Source organism: Lissotriton helveticus, chromosome 1_2, assembly GCF_964261635.1.
Source record: "Lissotriton helveticus chromosome 1_2, aLisHel1.1, whole genome shotgun sequence".
Taxonomy (NCBI): domain Eukaryota; kingdom Metazoa; phylum Chordata; class Amphibia; order Caudata; family Salamandridae; genus Lissotriton; species Lissotriton helveticus.
The window spans coordinates 97,434,130-97,456,167 of NC_136058.1; the positions used below are offsets into that span (position 1 = coordinate 97,434,130).

Consider the following 22,038-nt stretch of genomic DNA (forward strand, 5'->3'; position numbering starts at 1 on the left):
TTGCATTAGTTTGTTGGTGGTGCCCGCATAGAGTGCGTTGCCGTAGTCCAGTTGGCTGGTGATGAGAGCCTGCAATGCGGTTTTCCTGGTGCTGATGGGGAGCCACCTGAACGCTTTGTGGGGCGTCTCAGGAGACTGCGTTGCCCTGACATTTCGTGAAGAGTTCGCAGTCCAGGATGATGCGGAGGTTGCTGGCCTGAACTTTCGGTGTGGGGATGGAGCTGAGCTCCGCCGGCCACCAGGAGTCATTCTAGAGGGTGGTGTGTCTGACGAATATCAGAACTTCAGTTTTGTATGTGTTGGGCTTCAGGCAGCTGTCCATCATCCGGGCCGAGACGTTCTTCATAAAGTTGTGGAAGTTGGTCTTCGTAGAGGTGGGGTCTGCTGAGAGCAAGAGGACGAGTTGGGAATTGTCAGTTAGGAGATGATGTTGTGCGATCTGACGAAGTCTGAGAGTGGCGTCATGTATATGTTGAAGAAGGTTGGGCTGAGGAATAAACCTTGGGGTATGCCACGGATGGTGTGCTTGGGTTGCAAGGTGAAGGGGTGGAGGCAGACTCTCTGGATGCATCCTGTGAATAAGGATGCCATTGATCTGAGCGCATCGTCTGTGATTCCAGTATGACATAGCCGATCGAAGTGTGTGTGGTGGAAGACCATGTCAAAAGCTGCGGAGGGGTCCAGGAGTGTCAGGGTGGCTGATTCTTCTGTCTAGTAGGGTGTGGATGTAGTCTGTAGAGGCAATGACAACAAGCATTGTCAAAGCCAAAAGGTGGCTTGGCAACGGAACGGTTCATTTAAAAAAAAAAAAAATAATTTAACAGGAGATTTAGAATTAAATAGAAAAGAAGAAAACATGGCACCATCTAGACATGGCAAACATATGTTTGCAAGAGCATTTTTTAATCTTAGAAACGAATTAACCATTCCTTACAATTTAAATCAAACAGGACAAATGTTTCCCTTGAGCAGGTGCACTTAGAACTCTTTTTTTGTTTTAATCAAATCACAGAAACATAAGACTCTTGGTACAAGAAAAGGTACCATTGCATTGCCTGTGAATTACTCTAACCTAAAGACATAATTTACACACACTCGGAGGACATAAAAAATAAGCATTCGCAAATCCATACGGTCTCCATTTAAAAAAAAAAAAAAAAAAAAAAGAGTGGAAAATTATTGGCTTTGCAAATACTTGTTTTTCTTAGCATAGGGGATTGATTTTTGCTAATGCTGTTCAGTATCGGCAATAGGCTCAAAGATGTATACATGAATCATCACAAAGGCGTGCCTATGTGTCATGATGTTATAGCCTCCTCAATGTGATTACATGTATTAATGCAAATTAATCACTACACTTGCGTGCACCTTCGTTATGGTGTAGCAGCTCATTTTTTTGTATTTATCATTACAAAATGGTAGACACTCATTTTAGAAGTTAAATATTTATTTATTTTAAATGGGTGTGCATAACTACATTTAGAGAGCGGCCCAGTAGCAAATGGAAAGAAGTGGGTCCTCCTAAAAAGTGAAAATATTTTTTTAAAAAGAGGCGGGGAAGGACGGGAGCAACAGAGAATAGTTGGGAGCGTAGGACATAGGTAGGCACAGCCAGAGAGGGTCAATGGTGAGCAAGGAGGGAGAAAAGAGGTGCAGAGCAGAGGGGTGATGGGGTGGAGAGAAGCAATGGATAAGCTGGCAGAGAAACAGAGCAAGGGGACAGGAATGTGTAGTGGAAAGCAACACAGGGGAAAGGGGCAAAGCAAAAAAATAAGCACACTCTTCATGGGATGCTGAAAGAGAGAGAAAAGAAAGTAGGTGCCTGAATGTTAGGAGTGGGAGAATATAAGTAACCCTGGGCGTAGTTCGCGTAGTAGCGCTACGCAGAGTGCCCTTCGCACCATGCGAGCTACGCGAACTGCAGTAGTGCATTGTGCAAAATGTTGTTCGCACTGATTGCACAGTGCCGGATGCTTGTCTGCAGTGTGCAATGAGTGCAAACCGCATCTTGCACAGTGCAAGCGTCGTTTTGACGCTCGAGTAGATTTCTGCTCGAGCAGCAGCTTTCTCAACGCAGACTGGTAGTTTCTCATCACGAGCCGTCGCGAGCATACGTGACCACTCGCAATGAGAAACCTGACCTCCCCGCGTTGAGAATCTCGCCAGGAGGTTTATTTTCCACACTCGCGATCTACAACTTGATGTTCCTGATCGCGAACGAGGAAAAAGTCTCGCTGGGATGTCATTTTGCTTGCTCGCGGTCGCCAATTTGACGTTGAGGACCGCGAGCAAGCAAAAAATTACAGCTACGCATGTTTGCACTGTGCCATGTGCAATTCGCGTAGTGCAAAGTAGCGCAAACTATGCAAGCGTAGTACTTCACCCAAGGTTAGATATAAGACACGTAATCAGAACTCAATAAAGAAGAAATACTACAGAGGTGGAGCAAACGAAGAATGGGGATGAAAGTTTTTGAATAAGGAAGAGGAAACTGAAGTATGCAAGAAAGCCTTTCAATTCAGTGCAAGAGCAAGTGGCTCACCCAAAATCTACTACACATGCATATTTAAATGTGATGGAGACAATAAATCTTCTACAATATGACAAGACCTACAAAAGACAAAGTATGGAAAGAAAATGGCCATTGTCAAAGTAAAGTATTGGCCCACCAATCCTAGAATTGAAGTGCATTTCTTTTAAAGGGGCAGTACACCTGCGATTGAACAAAATACAAGAATGTTGCCGTTTATGCTTTTTTATATTACAGGAGGCTGGCAATGCTAGTAAAGTTGTCACTAGGACAGAACTAAAATGTCTGCCCATTTTGGAGATCATTCTTTTATGGCATGGGAAGCTGTAACATTAGAAAAACATGATCATCAAGGACAATTCAATACCTGTAAATGGCTTGAACTTGTTTTCCAAATCAAACTGCTGCTTTCCAATTGTGCTAAGGTCCACTTGTAGGTCCGGACAGATGGCATATTCTTCAATAGTTTTGCTAAGCTGGAAGATCTGATCCGTGATTGCTTCAGGAGCAGGGCCTGACAAGAGAGGAGTATTGGCAAATTTATGCTTGTATAGGGTTAGAATATCAAAAGCAATGTATACAATTAATATTAATTGATTACAGATGCACATTATCCTAGTTCAGAGAAAATGTAAATCCTGCTCATAAATAGTCATAAAAAGAAAACACTGAGAGTAGGGCTGAGCGGTACTTGTGGAGGTTCACTCCGTGGAATTCCACACAGTTGCATGAAAACTTTTTGTAGTTCCGCAAGAGGCAAAAATTGGCACATCGCACTGCTCACGCTGATTTTTGGGATCGGGAGCTTTTTCCACACTGCAAAATCAGAGCGAATGGCAGCACGCCCAGTGCAGGAAGGGCAGCTTCTTTGCTGTCGCTGGAGTACGTTTTCTACTTGAGTGGCAGCTTTCTCATGACGAACAGTCACGACCGCCCTCATTGAAAAAACCTCGCTGAGTGCCCTCCTAGCGCCCAAGAATGGTGCTAGGGGATGCCAAATCACTTACTATTGGTGAGGAATGTGTGAGAAAAATTCTGTCAAACAGCAGTCAGCAGAGTTGCACCGGAACTCTGCATTACAAGCGTAACACGGAGTGGCAAAAACTCTGCGAACGCCGCTGGCACAGTGGAATTTTTTTGCCCACCCTTAATAATGGGGCCTGTTCTAAGTTATTCCAGAATCTCACAAAATTAGTAATATTACATTATGCTTTGCATGAGAAATCCTTGGCTTGACTCTGGGGAGAAACAAAATAAGCAGCAGACTTTTACCTCAGAGAATTTTTTGTTAACCATAAAAAACCCCACCAAAACAACATTAGTATCAAGATAAAACGAAAATTCCCAAAACAATTTAGCAAAAGGGGAAAACATTTAATAAGAAAAATTAGATTGTAAAAAATTGGATTAGGGGACCTGGAGAGAATCTGAAGTTTTTAAGTCCAAGAGTGGCAGGACAAGATGAAGATTGACTTTTTGACTCAGATCTCTCATTCGACCAGCACGCCAGGAATGTCGCCGGCAGATGCTTTGGGATAATAAAATCTCTAAAAACGTTTTTTGACTTTCTACCACTGGCCGCCAGGAAAACAGTAACAGTGGCCCTCATAATCTCACGCCTGGATTACTGCAACGGCCTCCTGGCAGGACAAAAAAGTCTACTCTGACCAAACTTCAAAGCGTTCTTCACACTGCTGCCCGACTGGTTTTAAAATTACCCCGTAAATCTTCTGCCTCTACAGCCCTTAGATCCCTGCATTGGCTTCCCCTCCATAAAAGAATACTTTTCAAAATTCTTACTATCGCCTTTCGGGCGTTCAACAACACTGGCCCGAAATATCTAATCAGACGTTTCCACTACTACATTCCGACTCGTCTCCTCCGTTCCGCCCATGACAACCTCATGTCCCCTGCCAGGTACAACTTGAAGATGAAAGGTGGAAAAACGTTAAGCTTCCTGGCCATTAAAGCCTGGAATAGCATGCCCAAACACCTGAGACAACAAACCCTGGAGAAACCCTTCAGACATCTCCTAAAGATTTGGATTTTTAACCTCCCCGATGACTGGTCTAAAGCTGCTATCTAGCCTCCGTTAACCTCCTACACTGGGCTTCAGGAATCTTAGCGCCAAGATGCTCCCTCCGGAGCGAACGCTCGCTTTAGAAATACCCCCTCAAATATCAAAATATCAAATATCAAGATCGGTCATTGGCAGATACCCCAAAAAGCTAGAGAATGCTAAGGCAGCAGAAAAAAAAATATTAAAGTACTGAAATCCCACCAGAGAACTTGAAATATGAAATGCGGTGATTGATCCTCTGCCAGGGGCAAGGGGTGGACAAGGCTTAGGTCTCTGCTGACCTGAAGGAGTGCCGATTAGCTCAAAGCAAGATCCACAGCAGCTGAGCAGTAGCCAGGGAAAATTTCTGGATGACAGACTGATGCAGGATTTGGGCAAGACAAGTGAGCCACACCAGTCAGGAAAGAATTACCTTCTGGGTTGGTCTGTTTATTGCGGAAATCAAAAATCCCCGGTGGGGCAAAACAGGATGCGGTGGCTGGCGAGGTATTCACAAAGTCAGGTGCTCTATTTTCATGGTCTCGCTGTAGCGTTTGGTTTTGGCACAAAAGCTCAGAGCAGGAAAGGCTCCAAAATCTTAATCCAAGTCCACTAATTGCTAAATTCTTTTTACCAAGTTCTCCTGCTCAAGTTGTGTCTTCTGACCTTTTTGGAATCTTTCACTGTGCAGGGTTCCCCAAGGCTGATGCCATCACCTAGAGATCCTACTGTTGCCCTCTTCTTCATGGCAAAATGTTTAGAGCCAGACAAACCAGGAAATCTTGCCCACTGAAGCCACACATTTCTCTAGTCAACTCAGCACCTTGTCCTGGTCCTCCAGGATTCAAATAAATTCCAACTTTAGGCAAAGCTGGAAAGGTTTTCCTGGTCACTCATCCAGCTCCCTAATAGCTGGGAGTGAATTATAGTATCCAGGCTGCAGTTCCGCACAGGCAGGCAGACTATACCACTCTCTCCAGCACAGTTAGAGTCCCAACTGATCTGCTGCGTCTTCTTTCTAGATGCCCTTTTACAGCCTTTTTATCTTATTAAAGATATGTGACAGTGGTTAGGCATATTGGAAGCATTCTTCCGACAATTGCTCTGGGTAGCATTTAAACCCATTGTTCTTTCGCCCACCAGTCCACCTCAGATTAGACCCATTCATATGCGAATCAATCTTGGCCCTGCTCCAATAGGAACAGCCCGGCCTAAACCATCAAGCCAGGCCTACTCCGAACTTGAAACTTTTTTGTATATTTCAGTGCCACATAAGTAAGTGTACATGTATGCCCAGACCCAGGTCCCCCTCGCTTCATAAGCAGACACATCCTGGATAGAAACAGAGCTGCTTCCATGGCCCCACTGACACTATAGCAGTGTTATTCATAAACGTGCTACCTTGAAAGTTTTTTTTATTTCTTTGTAAGAGCCATTTATTTATCCCACACAATCCACCTTCCCTCTCCCACATTTCAAGTAAAGTAGACCGTAAATACTCCTTTCTTTCTGCCTTCCCTACCCAATTGTTCTTTCAAAGAAGTATTTTCACACCACTTCAAGGAGCTAACAACTGCCACTGGAGGAGGGAGGGCTTTTCAGAACCACAAATGTATAACTGTTAAGGTTTTCAGATAGAGACAAGCAGGTCTTTACAGAATATTGAACACAAACATGTGAACTCCCGAATTAAATGTTTGACAAAAATTACACTGGGGTGCAATTATTTCCGTAGCCATTTCCTTGCTTGAATAAATTGGACTTGTACATAATTAGGCTTTAGACATTGGAAAAGTCTACACACAATCTGTGCAGTGAAAAAGGAGCATCTGTTTCCTTTTACTAGAGACACTTACAGGTCTCAATATTAGTCATGTCCTACTTTTAGACATTAAGCACTCAGACCATGCGTGACTCAGGGCCTTTCTTTTAGGTGACTTTTCTTTTACACGAGTCTGTTGCAGCTTTGCTTACAGGAGTCTCTGCTGCAATGGCGCAGGTCTCCTCATGTTTTTAAGTCACTTATGTATGTGGGGTAAGTGTACACTGCAGCCCACATATAACATTTTACAATGATTCCCCCAACATGCATTCTGCTCTATATTATTGTGACCTTACTTTAAATATGCCACTTGGGGTTAGGCAAACATGGTCATGTTTACGGGCCAAAGTGCATGCATTTGCAGGCTTGTTAATGGTCTCAGTAATTCTTGCTAATGCACTGAACATCATGTTTCCTATATTTCGTGTATAGATTTGCACATCAACTAATGGCGTTCAGAAAGAAAAGAAAAACAGACTGTCCGATAGAAAAAGAAATGTACCATAAGCTCTTAAAATCTCTGTATTTCAGAGAGGATAGTGAAATACACTCATTTGAAGAGTTTATATAGTGAGTGACCCGAGCAAAACAGCCAGGAACCGGGCTTAATATCACTTTATGCAGTTTGGGTTTTTGAAGGTGTCACAGGGTCTTTTCTGATTTGCCTTTTCTCCATACCCTTGTATCCCCCCCACCCTCCCTTGGTGCTGTGACTGCGTCCCCCTCCGACCCCACTTAATAGAACTCTGCTCTTCTGGTTTGTTTTTTTGTTTTTGTTGTCTTTACCTGAGAACATCTACTATGTGTATATATATATATATATGTATATAGAGATAACTCTAAACACTAGTATATGCAGTAGACCTTTGTACTCTCTACCATTCCTATGTGACTCTTAGAGTATATCCATGTGTACCTCTTCCTTGAGTGACTTTACTATTTGTACATTTGCAGTTTTTTCTGTTTGTATCTTTTATGTAATGCATGTAATCCTAAGTCCTTATGTTTTGCAACTGGTTCTTATGTATAGCGCTCTAACACCTTCGGGTAAATTTCGCGCTATATAAAATCACATTAAATAAAAAAAAATTAAAAAAATACGTGCGCACTAGAATGGAATCAATGTGTATGATATTTGTAATATATTCTCAATAAGGAGGGTGATCGTTATAAACATGTGAACTTAAGTTGGTAGTGTCCACGAACCTGGTGGGTGGGTGGTTTTTTGTGTTATTCAAGGACTCTAGAAGTCATGGCATGTGGTTATGATCCTAACAAAAGAGTATACTGAACGGTAACACGGTTTCTCCAGGATATCCTTCTGCACAAACAGTTTACTAATTATCTTCATCTTTTGTTATGGAATGTCTCAGTTTAATAGAAAGTTGGGTAGTTAAAGCACCGAGTCTAAAAGAGGAACTGCACCATACCACACTACATCTGGTTGAGCAAGCAATTGTTGGTAAGTGCGTTAAACAAAGTTTTAAAAAATCAACTTGATTCACCAGACCGCTTCGGTTAGGCTCATTTGGTAGTCCCTCAATTAAATAAGGAGCTAGCATTAAATCTTCCAACTCAAATTGCAGTTCAAGTTTATTTTGCGGTTTTCAACATCTATAGTAGTTTTCCCAAATCGAGGAAATTGGGCAAGGCCTCAGACTAGAGTAAGAATAGGGACAGTAAACTATTTAGTTTACGGACTTCATTAGAAGGAATATCCACATTTTGACTCGGCACGCCACACAAAAATATAACTCATCACATCTACGCTGCATGAGATCTTAGTACAGCGACTGTTGATATGGTAAACTTCAACAGACTACTGGTCAATTGGTCAATTGTCAAGACCGGACTGCAACCTTCATGTAAGTTGGTTTCGTTTGTTCTCCTAGCCAAATAAGGTTCATAAAATAGGGTAAACCCTTGACTGGAGGGCACCAAGATGCGAGCGAATGGAGACAAAGTACCCCTGCTCGATGTCCTTCACGCCTAGCGGAATCTGTGAAGATCAGTAACTCCTAACCCAATATATTCTGACTTACCTGTCTAAATCTTTATTTGATTCTGCCTTTCAGATGCTATATTGGCCAACACTTTCAACTTGCAGTATCTCACAAAGTTCTCGGTTTACTTTTAGTTTAGCATGTAGGAAATTTCCTTTCAAGCGAAACCGAAACTCCCTTGATGTGCTTATGACAACTTTAAAGAGCTTGTCTTCATATTTGCTATTTTGAATAGCTTTGAATTACACTGACTAAGGTTAAATCTGATGATCAATATATGACTGAATGATTTGAGTTAGTAACTTTGCTAATTTGCTAATAAACCTTGATATTTATACTCTTCATCATCCTTGTAGGGGGGCCTAATGTGCTTCACTGTTATTAATGCTTTGTTGATCTGGATTTGTTGATATTAGGCCTCAGTTTGGGGCTAAGGGTCCATCGTCTCGAGTGCAGTTTGTACTCGAGTGTGCACCAATGATATGCTTGGTGCCAACCCCATCCCACTGAAATGTAAATGTAAATGTAGTTGAGCTTATATAGCGCACAGCTACCCGCAGTGGGTTTCCCGGCGCTTGCTTAGGGAACCCTTCCTGGTATTCCCCTGTGAGATAGCAGGGTATCCACAAGGTGAAAGTCAGGCATCCCGCCGCGAGGGGCCGTTGTGGAGATTAAGCAAGCTATTGCCCAGAGTCGCAGAGTGTGAACCCGTGAGTCGAGGAGGCACCGGGGCGAGAATTATCGAGTCCGTGGAATTTTTAGCCCAAGACCCTGCCGAGGCGGGGAATTGAACCCTGGTCCAGGACCGATCTCAGCTTCCGGGTCTGCTGCCTCTAACCCCTGAGCCACACTTCTCCACAAGTCTTTCACTACTTCGTATTTGAATACTTCACAGTAGTAAACGATCAAAATGACAAACCACAGAAAATAAACTAAAAGCTCATTACATGAATAGTAACCAATATTTTCAATCACCATCAAGGAGATTTTAGTAGGACTCTATCTCACCTCCATTGGAAGTATTGAATTTAATGCCAAAGTCACCATTGGGTCCGCCAGGGTTGTGGCTGGCTGTTAAGATGATGCCACCAATCGCCTTTATTTTTCTAATGATACATGAAACAGCAGGAGTAGAGAGAATCCCATTCTGCCCAATGACCAGGCGACCAATCTAAAAGTAAGAAATAAAACAGGTTAACATTTTGTTTATATCGTTTCACATTTACTTTACAAGTATGTTGGACCGGAAAAATGTGGATAGTCAATGCAGGTTCAGCTCTCCAGACCAGGCTCACACTCTCCCAGGGGCGGCCTTCGGCATGTGCAAGCTGTGCACCTGCACAGGGCCACAAAACCCCAGGGGCCACCATGCCAATATATATCCTTAATATAATAATCCTTGGAGGATGGATACATATTTGTGTGGTGGCCCCTGGCAGGGATTTTGGCGGCCTCCAGCTCTGTTCCACTGCCAAACGCCCTGACCCCCCATCTTCGTGACACCCCCCCAACCCCCGACACTACCACCACAAGTGGGTTCCAAACTTCACCCACTTTGGTTAGAAGTCCATGGCACTTGGGTAAATGTATTGCAGTTTTAAAAGCTGGTACAATCAATGTTAACCATCCTGAATCATGTATTCTTCATACAACAACCTTCTTTAAGCCGCACTAATTTGCCTGAAATTGCTTTGGAATACTTGTTTGGTTGCCTTCACCATTAGATAGGTTTCATTAGTCAGATGGGACACAAGGAAAACCCCGTCCGGATTATTACTGGGGTTAGATTTTAGGGGTGGCGGAGCAATCATTAGCTCTGCGGCCTGGCAAATAGCCCTGAAGGACAACACACAATTTCCTCCACGGCCCGGCCGGTCTTGCCGACTAAACTCATTCGGAACACCTTGGGGGCTGGAAAATATTTAGGGCCCGATTAGGAGTTAGGCGGCCACTGGAGCAGGCTGCCACACCAGCGGCCTCAGAACCGGGCTGCTGGAGCGGGCCACCACACCAGCGGCTGCTGGAGCGGGCCACCACGCCAGCGGCCGTTGTAGCAGGCCACCACGCCAGCGGCTGCAGGAGCGGGCCGCCACACCTGCACCCTGCTCTAGGACTACCAAACCCTTAGTCAAACTGCCTGCCAGATTAGCAGTTTCCTCCTGGTGTGGCAGGCGGTCCTTTGGTGTTCCCACTGAGGTGTCTATTAAAGAGGTACTGCAATGGGATCGCCAAAGCCTGTTCCTGCACGGCATGGACTTGTAGTCCATGCCATGCAGGAAACGGGGTGCATGCACACAGGGAGGGCACACCATGTGCCCCCACATGCATCCCCTTGGCCTGAAGCACCATGGGACACAGTATGACCCCCTTAGTTCCCTCACCGCCAGCCTTTTCATAGTGGGCTCATCAGCATGAAAAGGCTTGTAGTATGCTTGGCAGTGCCACAACAGCACCGCCAGCATAATACTGCCTAACACTGCTGCAACACCACCAGGGAACGGTGGTTCCTCATCAGTTGCAGCGGACCTGCGCCGATACAACCGCCAAACTCAAAATAAGACGGTCGGTGCAGCGGTAACCGCCACGCCACAGTGGATTTGGTGGTCCTATGGACTGCCAAACTCCTAATCGCCACCTTACTATTTCCAGAAATGCTTTTACTTTCCAGTCCCAACTGGACATAACTACTGAGCTGCTAGCACTGAGAATAGCCAGAGCACCTTCCAGACATAAAAAGACATTGATCTGCCCATACTGGTGGGGATACCACTGAAGCATAAGATGCAGCATCCCGTGCTGCGCTCCAGTGCATCACAAGCATGCTTTAGGCCTCTTCTGCACTTGATTTATTGAAGCACATTAGAAATGTGAAAGAATTTGAAAAAATATTAGTTTTAAAAAGTCTATATTCGTCAAAAATTCATGTGGTGTGAGATTTTACAGTCCTATCCTCCCCTATGATATTACACTGGAGTATCAAATTTCAGTAAGGGATGCCCAAATTCCATTCTCCAGTCTGGACCAGAGGTAGGGATGTCAAGATCTTTCATCACTCCTCAATTTAGTCAAGTCATTCAATTACAGCAGGGACCGAGACGCTCCCACAACGGAACAATGCGGTAAGTGAAGGAACGCGGAGCCCGTGTCCTCATGTAACTCAAACGAGCATCAGTTCACCGAGCCTGCACCTGCAACAGCCTGCCAATGTTCCTTAAAGGATACAACGCAGACTGCCAGGAAGGGCAGATACAGAGCAGGACCACACACTCATGCTTCCATACAGCTGGTGTAGTAGAGCAGAACACATGGGCAGAGTCCCTGACAGAGAGGCATCATTTGCAAGAGGCACAGCAAGGGTTCCTAAGAAGAGGACCTTTTAGAGTTCTACACCTCCCAACATCTGATGGCGGTATGTGGTATTCACAGACATTCAAGGATTCCGAGGAAGGAACTGTCAACTATCAATCAATCATCTTTATTCGGGTGTCATATGTTTTTAGTCTTAGTCTGTACTTTTGTGACTGCATAAGAACCAGAACCCAATTAGAAAATTGCTCATACATTCACAGTCGAGATGGTCATGTACAGCCTAAAAATAGCATCTAAAGAAAGGCCTACTTAAAGTGCTCTGTGCAAAGCTGTTTGTAATGGCCGGTTTCCGCTGATTTTGTCACAGGGGGCCGACATTGCCGGCCCTAGGTAACAAAAATGGCCACCCAGGGGGCCCAAATCCAGCCCCCACCCAGGCGGTCCACCGGGGAAGCGCCCGGTGCCCGCTACGATCATTCCGGCCCTGGTAATGTGAGGGCCAAGGTATTACTTTGCCAATGTTTATTCATAACATTGTGTGGAAAAGGTAAAATAGAAAAACACTGGCGGAAGAAGCAATCATATTTTAAGGTCTTTTAAAATTGTACAATGAATTCAATATTTTCAAACTTTATGAATGGTCTGCTTTATTTTTCAAATACTTTTCACCAGAAAAACTCTGAACATATTTATTAAAAGAAAAAGTAATTGTCAGTATTTAAAGTAAACCAGCCCCTAATTTACTATCCACAGGACTCAGAAATTAAACATATGCTAGCCATTTGGTCCTTTGCAGTAGCTTAGGGCAGGGGTGGCTCCTCAGCAATGGTGAAGGAGCGTTGCCCCACTAGCTCAGAGCCAGCAGACGAAAAAATAAAACGATATTCCATCATCGTTTTATTTTTCACCTGCTGACTGAGCCAGTGTGCACAGGGAGCGGTGGGGCTGGGGCCACGGGAGGGGGGGGGGGGTTTGGGGGAGGACTGGTGTGTGCACTTCTAAGTGTGCATGTGTGTTTGGTCGGTCAGCTCATGCCAGCCAAGCACACAAGCTTTTCTAACCCGGCTGCATTGAACAGCAGGGTTGAAGAAACAGCACAGACTCCCTGTTCTGAAGGGAGCATCAAAACAGACTGCTCAGGCCAATTCACTGGCTGCTCTCAGATGAGAGCTGCCCAGGGATTGCACAGGGAGTCTGTGATGCAGTCAAAGTGTCTGCTGGAATCAGGAAGAAGAACGCTGAGGGGCAATGCGGGAGGCGGCCAGCAGCTTCAGGTAAGTCTTTTTATTATTATTATTAAACTCCCCCCCACCCCACACTCCCCCTCCTGCGCTCTCCCCCCCCCACACTCTCCCCCCTCCTGCCCTACCACTTTTTGTTTGTGGCTTCTGACACTGGTTTAGGGGGCAGATTTACTATCCTCCAAGAGAAGAGAGGGCTCTTTTTCAGTCATGCTAACTTTTTCTTCCTCCAATGCAGTGGCGGACGGTAATTCTACCAGGAAGGTGGGCGGAGTGGGGCACACACACCACTAAAACCCATGCATTCACACACACAACACCAACACACATTCATACATGCTCACCAAAAAAACACAAAACTTACTTTACATTCAGATCTCCGAGAGGAAAGCCTTGGAGGCCCCAGGAGGGTTGGGACTGCTACCTTCACTCATTGGCTAACCTAATGCCTTCTCTCATTGGCTGACCTTACCAATGAGAGAAGGCAGCAGTCCCTTACTCACCACAGAGTGGGATGGGATCAGTATGATTGTAGTGCCCAGGTCCAAAGCAATGGGTGACGATCCTCCTTGACGCGAGGGGCAGGGCCTCGAGGCACTTTTGCCAGGATGAGGAGGTCACACCCCAGGGCTATGAAATCCTCAGACTGGCACAGATCAGCTTAGACAGCCAGCAGAATGTGCATTTAGCGCATGTCTAGCACCTGGCTGCCTGGCCTGAACAAGAAGAGTGGCTGCCAAGCTAACCGTCATTCAGCCTGGCAGACGACAGACATGCTTCTTGCCTGAAAAAAGGTGGGGGTGTGACCCTACAGATGGACGCTGCTGCTCAAATGGCAGTTTAGCGACTGCAACAGCCACCCCACACACGCCAGAGCCATAAAAGCCTACATGTGCCAACGGCTGTGTGAATGCATGCAATAGATGGAAAGCAGGAGATATAAAAACAACCTTAAAGTGTGCTCTTTAGTTATATCGCAGCAAAAATGTACCTGCTGTGCTTTTACAGGCAAGCTTGGAGGGTTGGGAAGCAAAACAGAGCACAAGTGGTTCCTTGTTTTGGGGTGAGGAGGCAGCACTCACAGGAGAGCGCCGGAAAACACATGCACTCTCATGGCGTTCCGATGAGAATGAAAAAAAAAATATATATACATCTCCATGAATGTGAGCTTTGGAAGGACAAGTCATTCAATCAAAAGGATGGTAAAGAGTCTATGCTCCAGAAGAGGGACATACACAAGAAGTAGAAGGAAAGCTATTGATTAAGATATAACCAAATGAGAGTAACAAGGAAACCAGCAATGGTAATCATAGGCAGGCTCTAATCCAAATGTGTTGTTGTTCGGTCCACAGCAGTCTTTCACCTACAGACAGAAGGAGGACCTAAAAAGGATTAGCAGGTCATGCAGCGCATTACAATCAATGCCTAGGAACGGCATTCACTGCTCAACAGGCCTTTTCTCAGTCACTGAAAATGCAGTAGGTTTCTGGCACACTTCCTTCAAGATGGCCGCCAACCTGAAGTCCACTCCCTGGATGCTCTGCAGGGCCAGAGTATCATGCATGTGAGGAGGGTATATATGCAAGTACGTATTTGGGATTTGTACAGAACACAATCATGTCAGTAGTGCCTTTTCAGGGAGCAACATAAAATGCTTAAAAAAAAAAAAAAAAGGGGATCATGTTTTTTAATCTGGATAAGAAAACTAACAAGCATTTACAATGCAATGGTTTCGCCTTTGGAAAAGTTAGAGCTATTGGCATTGTAAATAACAAATTTTGTATTTATGTGTTGGTTTTGAAAACAGATAAATAAATGGCATTGTCATTTACATTGCCATTAGCTTAATCTCTCGCAAATGTGAGACCTATTGTACCCTCCGCACTAACCTCGTGTTCAAAAAGGATTTAAAAAATCTACTTCTGGGCTTATATGAATGAACGGAGAACCAGTGATTTATCTAATGGCTCTCGAACTAAAGAATTTCACCGGTTTAAAATAGAGCCCTGCTTCGAGCCCTTTTTGAATGAAGTAAATCCTCCCCGAGGTATAAAAATCCAACCTCATAGAATGATATAATGCTCAAGCATGTATCTTGCATTCTTTATAGACACTCGTCTTATATGTGAGGCAGCAAAACCAATACATTCTAATTGAAATAAAAATGTTTATGTTTTTACGTTTAGCCGGTTTAATTCCATTTGGAATAGGGGGAATTGTACGCCTTCTTTAGTGCTGTAAGGGGCCATGTAAACTCAAGGCCTGACAGAGACCAACTCGTGTAACATAAGGATTGATTGTTTATGGACATATAATAAAAGTGTGAGAGGGAAATTTAAAAGAATGTGAAGGGAATTGATGGCTACGCCGGCTTTAACACGTGATGAAATCAATGTGTCTGACAGCTTGTGCCACCATGACCACTATCCAAGAAAGACATGGCGCCCTGGCTATATTGTTATTATTACTACTGCGGATGTTAGTATCTGCAGCAGCTGTACTATGCTAGTAGAGGTACACATGATAACAATAGTGAATAGAAGTACAGTAGGATGCGAGGGGCGTCTCAGAGTATCCCAGACTCGGCGGTACTCCCTTTTCATACTGACCTGCGTGCATTGTTTCACGGATGCATGTCCCATGAGACCTGAGGCTGCCCGCTCAGTGCCATCCAGGGAGGGGCCCGCGCACCCCTCCAAGGCCCGGTGACCCGGGGATGTCCTGAACCCTCACTGTCACAATGTGTTCATCTCCGAACCTGCGAGACGTGTGGCAAGAAAACCTGCCCTGTCCCTGCTTTTTGAGACTGTGAGGGAGGGGTATAAGAGTACCCCCACATTAAGCACAGCGCCCCCTGAAATTAGACTATAAAATGCATTCTGCCACATCAGAAAACTATTGCATTTACTGCACTATGCCCATCCGTGCTCCTTTCACTGAACGGGGTGACAAAGGTGGGGCCCAGGGTGCTGCTCGGGCACGGTGCCCACCCACCCGTGCTCCTTGAGAAGGGCTATAGGGGTGCTCCCCGGGTAAGGGGCGGGCCACTGCCACCCTGCAGCCGGACGCCGTGCTCGTCCGCACCGTTCCTGCTCCGTGCCCATCCATGCCCCTCTCTGGGACAAGCTTCACTGAGAAGGGAGGGGGGTGGGGGGTCACAGCACCTCCACCCACCTGAAGCATCCAGGGAGGGGGTGAACACGGACTACAGAAAGCTGCTATCTGCAGTGGGTCAGTCTGCCCGTCCTGTTCCTGCTCCGTGCCCATCCACCTCCCTTTACTGGGTAGGCTTCCCCGAGAAAGAGGGCACACAGCAGCTCAAAAACAGAAGAGAGGCCCTTCAGTAAATGTAACGGGCAACAAAGGACACCTAACATTGCACTGATAACCCTTTTATGACCCACCTTTCTAAGCGCCGCGGAGCACCGTCAATCCGCACAGCGCTATAGACGAGAACCAGATACAGCAAAATGCATTCCTAAAAGTGCCCCCGCCCTGCTCATACCCCCAGCCTTCAAACACGGTATATGGAGCTCGACAATGTATGCCCGTCACTCAAGATGTGGCAACCAAGAGTGCGACGTGTCTGCATACCTCGATATGCGAGAATCAAGAACGTTCACCCCTTGATGTATCACACTCAGTATCTGTCCATCACTCCACACGTGACAACTATTAGGACAATGTATCCTTTAGTACGATACGATCATTAGAGTGTTACGTAGGGTGATGTGTGTCCGTTCCTTGCTGTGTCGTAGCATGATGGGAATGTCACAACCACGGTGCAATATATGTATATCCCTTAATATGTCACCACGTTAAGACAGTCCAGCCCGCCCACCTCTCCCATGTGTTACATTTGCCCCATCTCTGAGAGCGTATGGCCTTCAGTCGATATTTCACACCCACGAGGGCGATCTGTGGCCGTCCTTTTTAGAAGGTCACATATAAGAGGGTAACGTATCGTGAACCACGGGGGCAATATGTCACAGCCAAGAGGGCGATGTATGTCCATTCCTAAAGATGTCGCAACCATGAGAGCGGCCTTCTCAAGCGAAGATACAAGTGCATCCCTCGATATATCCATTCCTAAATATTTCATAACTACGGTAGCTCCATCCCCATTCCTTTAAAATGCCGTAAGCACGAGGGCGAGAAATCTCCACCCCTTAGTGTGTCATAAACACACGAGGGGTATATATGCCCGCTCTATAGTGTGATACAACCACGGGGACAATGAATGTTCACCTCCATATGCCGACCCCATAGTGTGTCACAAACACGAGGAACACAAACACTTAGCGGAACAATGAATGTTCACCTCCATATGCCGACCCCATAGTGTGTCACAAACACGAGGAACGCAAAGACTTAGCGGGACAATGAATGTTCACCTCCATATGCCGACCCCATAGTGTGTCACAAACACGAGGAACACAAACACTTAGCGGAACAATGAATGTTCACCTCCATATGCCGACCCCATAGTGTGTCACAAACACGAGGAACGCAAAGACTTAGCGGGACAATGAATGTTCACCTCCATATGCCGACCCCATAGTGTGTCACAAACACGAGGAACACAAAGACTTAGCATTAGCACAAAAACAACGTAAACATGCCTAAACAGACACAGACAGGGAGAAACATGAGGCGAGATAGACGTACAAAGGTAATAGATATTTGAAACAAAACGCTGCTTACCTACTCCAACAGAAGACACTCTGAAAAAGCGAAAAACATGACCGAGGAAAAAAAACAAAAAACACGCCCACCGCCGCATGACGTAGGGAAAGGGGTGGGATGAGTAAAAATCGCGGGAACGCCCACGAATCTGCTCCGGCAATGACGGGCAGATCTGTCTTCCAATGGCTAGCCTCCATTTATGGAGCTAGCCAATGGAAGACAGAGGCGGGATTAAGCTCCATACTGTTTACAAAAGTTTTCGCCTGCGCGATACTACTTGGACAGTAAACGCCAGGCGAAACCTAAAAACGACGTAAAAACATCCTCAGTGGTCCAAAATATACCAACCATGAACGGGAGGAGGGATTAGGGGTGGGGGGGTGGGGGGAGAATTGAGAGAGATACTTATTTTTGAACTAACTAACATATTGCCACTGAAAATAAACAATATTTACAAACTTGAACAGTCTTGAGGCTTCATTCCGTTGTTAAGAACGCTGGCTACTATCATCAGTTCTAATATCATCGTTCTGCCAAGGATTTGTACATGTTCCCTCTAAGTATGCCCAATTTACGCAGCAGGCGCATTAACAAACTGAGCGACTACACTATCTCACATTGTGAAAAGAGCGGCAATTATTAACGTAAAAGAAAAGCAGTTGGTAGAGGTGGCCACTAAATAAATGGCATGTCAAAGGCAATAACCATATCTTTTTTTTTTTTTTAAACGCCCTTCCTTCATTTAAATGCTTCAAGGTGGGCGTGGTTAGGCCTGCCTTCTGTTCAGAGCACAGCTGTGAAAACCTCCATCACCAAGAGCAGAAGAGAACAGGCGCGTGCTCCGTCAGTGATTCATTCCATCGGTGAAAACACCGGGCCGTGCACAGGAAGCACGCGGTCCTACCAAGCCGAGGGTTCTAAAAGCGGCCATACAGAATGCTGCTAACGAGCTATCCGCCAACATGTTAGTTGTCGCTCATTAGAGAGCTCACTGTGGCCTCTTCTCTAATAGGAAACACTCCCCCAAACCAAACTAATAAATTCCGCGAAGTGATTTTGATGCGTCTGACAGATTACAACATGCACCGCCTGTCAACAATGCAATATCCGGCCAATCGGACATTTCTTGTCCCACCTCAGAAAATTGAAAATTATGATGCAATGAATAGACCTGGCGCCATCACTTCTTCGGAACACAATCTAATATTCCTAAAACTTTTTTAGGACCACCCATTAATCTCCACATCTGTAACAGTGCCATTGCAGTGCATCGTACAAGATTATAATAATGTTTAGGTAAACCAGTGGATTTTTTTTATAAAGTTATTTTTTAAATGAATTTGGTTACTTTGCTGTATGAGCACATTGAAACGAGAGTTGTATATAAACATGAAGAACCTTTATTACCCAAATCAAGCACTACTAAAGAAAATATAAAAATAAACCCCTCGATTGCCTAATGGTCATGTATTAAACTACTTTAACCTTATAGCGATACAGAAATGGGCGGCATATCTGGTCCCGGTTACCGTAGACGTCATAGTGGTCATCAGGATCTAAGTGGTGCCCCTTTACCAGTGCTTCATTGTAAAAATAAGTACCAGAGCCCTCTGGTCAGGAGGCCACTGCAGGTTGCACCACACATTACCCCGCCATGCTGCCAATAGTAGTTAAAAAAAAAACACTCCAAACCATCACACTCCTACAACTGTCACAATATGGACTATTTCAGGCCCCCAAAGCTATAAGAACAGCTTGGGAGGCAGGTAAATCATTTTAATGTAATTGGATTATTATTTAACTGTTGTTGTGGTCATCTCTAAATTAGTCGGACAGCGCCACCTTGTGGCAGACATGAAGTACCGGTGCCGAGCACCGGAAACCACCTGCTCAAATATCCGAATGTTTATATAAATCTAAAATATTGTAAAGGCCTTGAAGACATTTCTCAAACTATGATAATTTCCCAGCCATGCACACGAAAACAAGAAAACAAAAATGTCCAATATTTCATTGATTAGCGACATCAGCCACGATTTAGTATGAAATATGGTGCTTTTTTATTTGCTATTAATTTGAAACCATTTTATCTCCGACCGCTGACATTTGAGGAATCCAGGCAAACGGGTTTAAAAGAACCAAAGTGACCTCAACTTTCTCCCCAATTTTTGTTGAAATATACATGCCAATACACACAATAAGAAGAAAATAAGAAGATTGTACGTCATAGTTAACGTTCTGGTTTGGGGGGGGGGGGGGGGAGGAAGAAAAAAACTAAAAATATATCTTCAAGACAAAATTGCTCATCCTCCATATGAATGTGCATGAACAAATACAGAAAAATGGCGCTCCGTCAGAAAATGAAAGCATCTTTAAATAAGCACGTACTGAAATGTAATAACAAATAAAAATGCATGCCAGCAACTTAAGACGTTAACCTACACAAATACGCCAACATTTAAAATGATTATTATTTTTTTAAACTTCGGGCACGTGCAAAAACGTGAACTACTTCTGCAAGCGGATAGGCAAAACCGACAGCATGCTTCAACACAAAGTGCATATACCAACCCCATTGGCAGCGGCCATTTGAGCAATCAGCTCTATGGCCGGTCTATTCAAGTACCTCCCATCGCCTCCGACCACCAGCGTCGACCCCTGCCGGTCCCGGAGGTCTATGGAGGAGAATATGCTCTGGATGAAGTTGTGCAGGTAGTTGATCTTGGTCTCAAAGTGGTAGGTCTTCTTCCGTAACCCGCTGGTCCCAGGCTTCTGGTCATAGTACGGCGCCGTCGCCAATGTCAACAACGGCAGGGGGCTGTCATCCATCGCCCTTCAGGGACAGAAGATCGGGGAGTTTTTGAAAAGATAATTGGGGAAATTAAATTAATCCATCTGAAGGCGAGGAGGATCTTCCAGTTGGGTGTTCAGCGAAGCCGCCCGGGGACCCAGAAATAGCTCCCTGGACCTTAAGCCGAATGTGGTTTCTGTAACTGAAGAAGTTTTCTTGCACTTGCCCGGGAGATCACTGTCACAGGGAGAGTATATATCTCTTTGCATGTACAGAATTTCTCTTGGCGGTCTCTCAATTGAGAAATACATATATTTTTTCATCAATTTCGATACTTCCACGAGGGCAGAGGGCTTTGCAGCATTTCCTTCCCGGCTTCAAGTTTGACATCGGGCGAGGTTAATTCTGTCCATTTCTTTTTTTAGGGTTGGAGGGGCTGTCCAGTAGGTCAGATGTCGGAATGGAAGGCTGATTTGTTGCTAGGCACATCTCTGTCAGCCAATGAGAAGCGTGGGCTGTTCTAGTGTGACAGAAATTTATTGGCACAGTCGGGCTCTAGATTTGGCCACCAAGTGCCTCACATTCCGGTATGGGAAGTGAACTGCTTGGGAGGTGAAATCGTGTCAGTAACACATTAGCATATTCTGGGATGCTTAGATCAGGCCGCATGCTGACAGTGGTAGTTACAAAAAGGTCACTTTAATAACCGATCATTCACATAATTTTATATGCGTGCATTTATTTATGTAATGTTTTGCAATAAAAGACATTTACAACTACATGTTAATTGTCACTTGTAGTTTACACAAGTTTTAGGAAGTGGTCATCGCTAGTCTAAAAAGCAGGAAGTCTTTTTCACGGATATTCCATTTGTGTGGATATTACTTCACTTGCAATAGTATAGTTCCTAAAGGACTAACAAGAAACACCTATGCTCACTCCTATGCTCATCGTCTTATCCTTCGACCCCAGTATTAACCCAAGCATCTCTGCACTCAATGCAAGAGGGGAGGCAAGAGTCCCTCTGATGCTACTGTAGGCATCCATGAAGTTCAACAATACATTTGGTCAATAACAGCCAATGACCAAGGGAAAGCTCTAGAACCATCTGCTCTCTCTAGCTCGATAAAGGGGAGCTGCTCCTTGGGTCGGCTTTGCATCTGGGCATCCATTTGAGCAGGGATTCAGGAGCTAAGCGACAGTCAAGAGAGCGCAGCTTTTGGGCATTTCATGGCTAGCAAAGCAAGCAAGTCCCACAGGGAGGGTACCATAAAGCGACATCAAATTACGACTACTACTAAATAGGTATCCAAAGTTACCGGATGTACGTTGTTACAACGCATGCTGTTACAACGCAAGTTTTACAACGCAAGCCTTTACAACACATTGCTTTGGGGGGTGCTGGATAGTGAATAGTTTAATTTACTATTCCAACTCCAGTCCCCGTGGATAGTAGGGAAGGTGTTTGATAGTAAATTAAAACTATTCCCTATGCTAGAGCGCTCCCCAGTGCAATTTGTTGTAATGGTTTTCGTTGTAAAACCTGCGTTGTAAAAGCACTGCGTGGTAAAATTTGCGTGGTAAAGGATGTTTCCCA

The 22,038-nt window shown here is 44.9% G+C and overlaps 1 protein-coding gene across 2 annotated transcripts in view; it reads right to left on the reverse strand.

Annotated features, from left to right (window-relative positions):
• The window catches only part of PGM1 (phosphoglucomutase 1), a 312,492-nt gene that overhangs the window by 205,812 nt on the left and 84,642 nt on the right, over positions 1-22,038 (reverse strand). The window contains exons 1-3 of one of the 2 annotated variants that reach the window (XM_078669270.1): positions 20,222-20,558; positions 9,423-9,585; positions 2,898-3,044 (exon numbers count right to left, since the gene is read on the reverse strand). In XM_078669270.1, the coding sequence (XP_078525396.1) occupies positions 2,898-3,044; positions 9,423-9,585; positions 20,222-20,479 (568 nt within the window). In that variant the 5' untranslated portion in view covers positions 20,480-20,558. Of the gene's footprint in view, positions 1-2,897; positions 3,045-9,422; positions 9,586-20,221; positions 20,559-22,038 lie in introns of those variants that run through there. The other variant, XM_078669278.1, reaches the window with a different exon arrangement.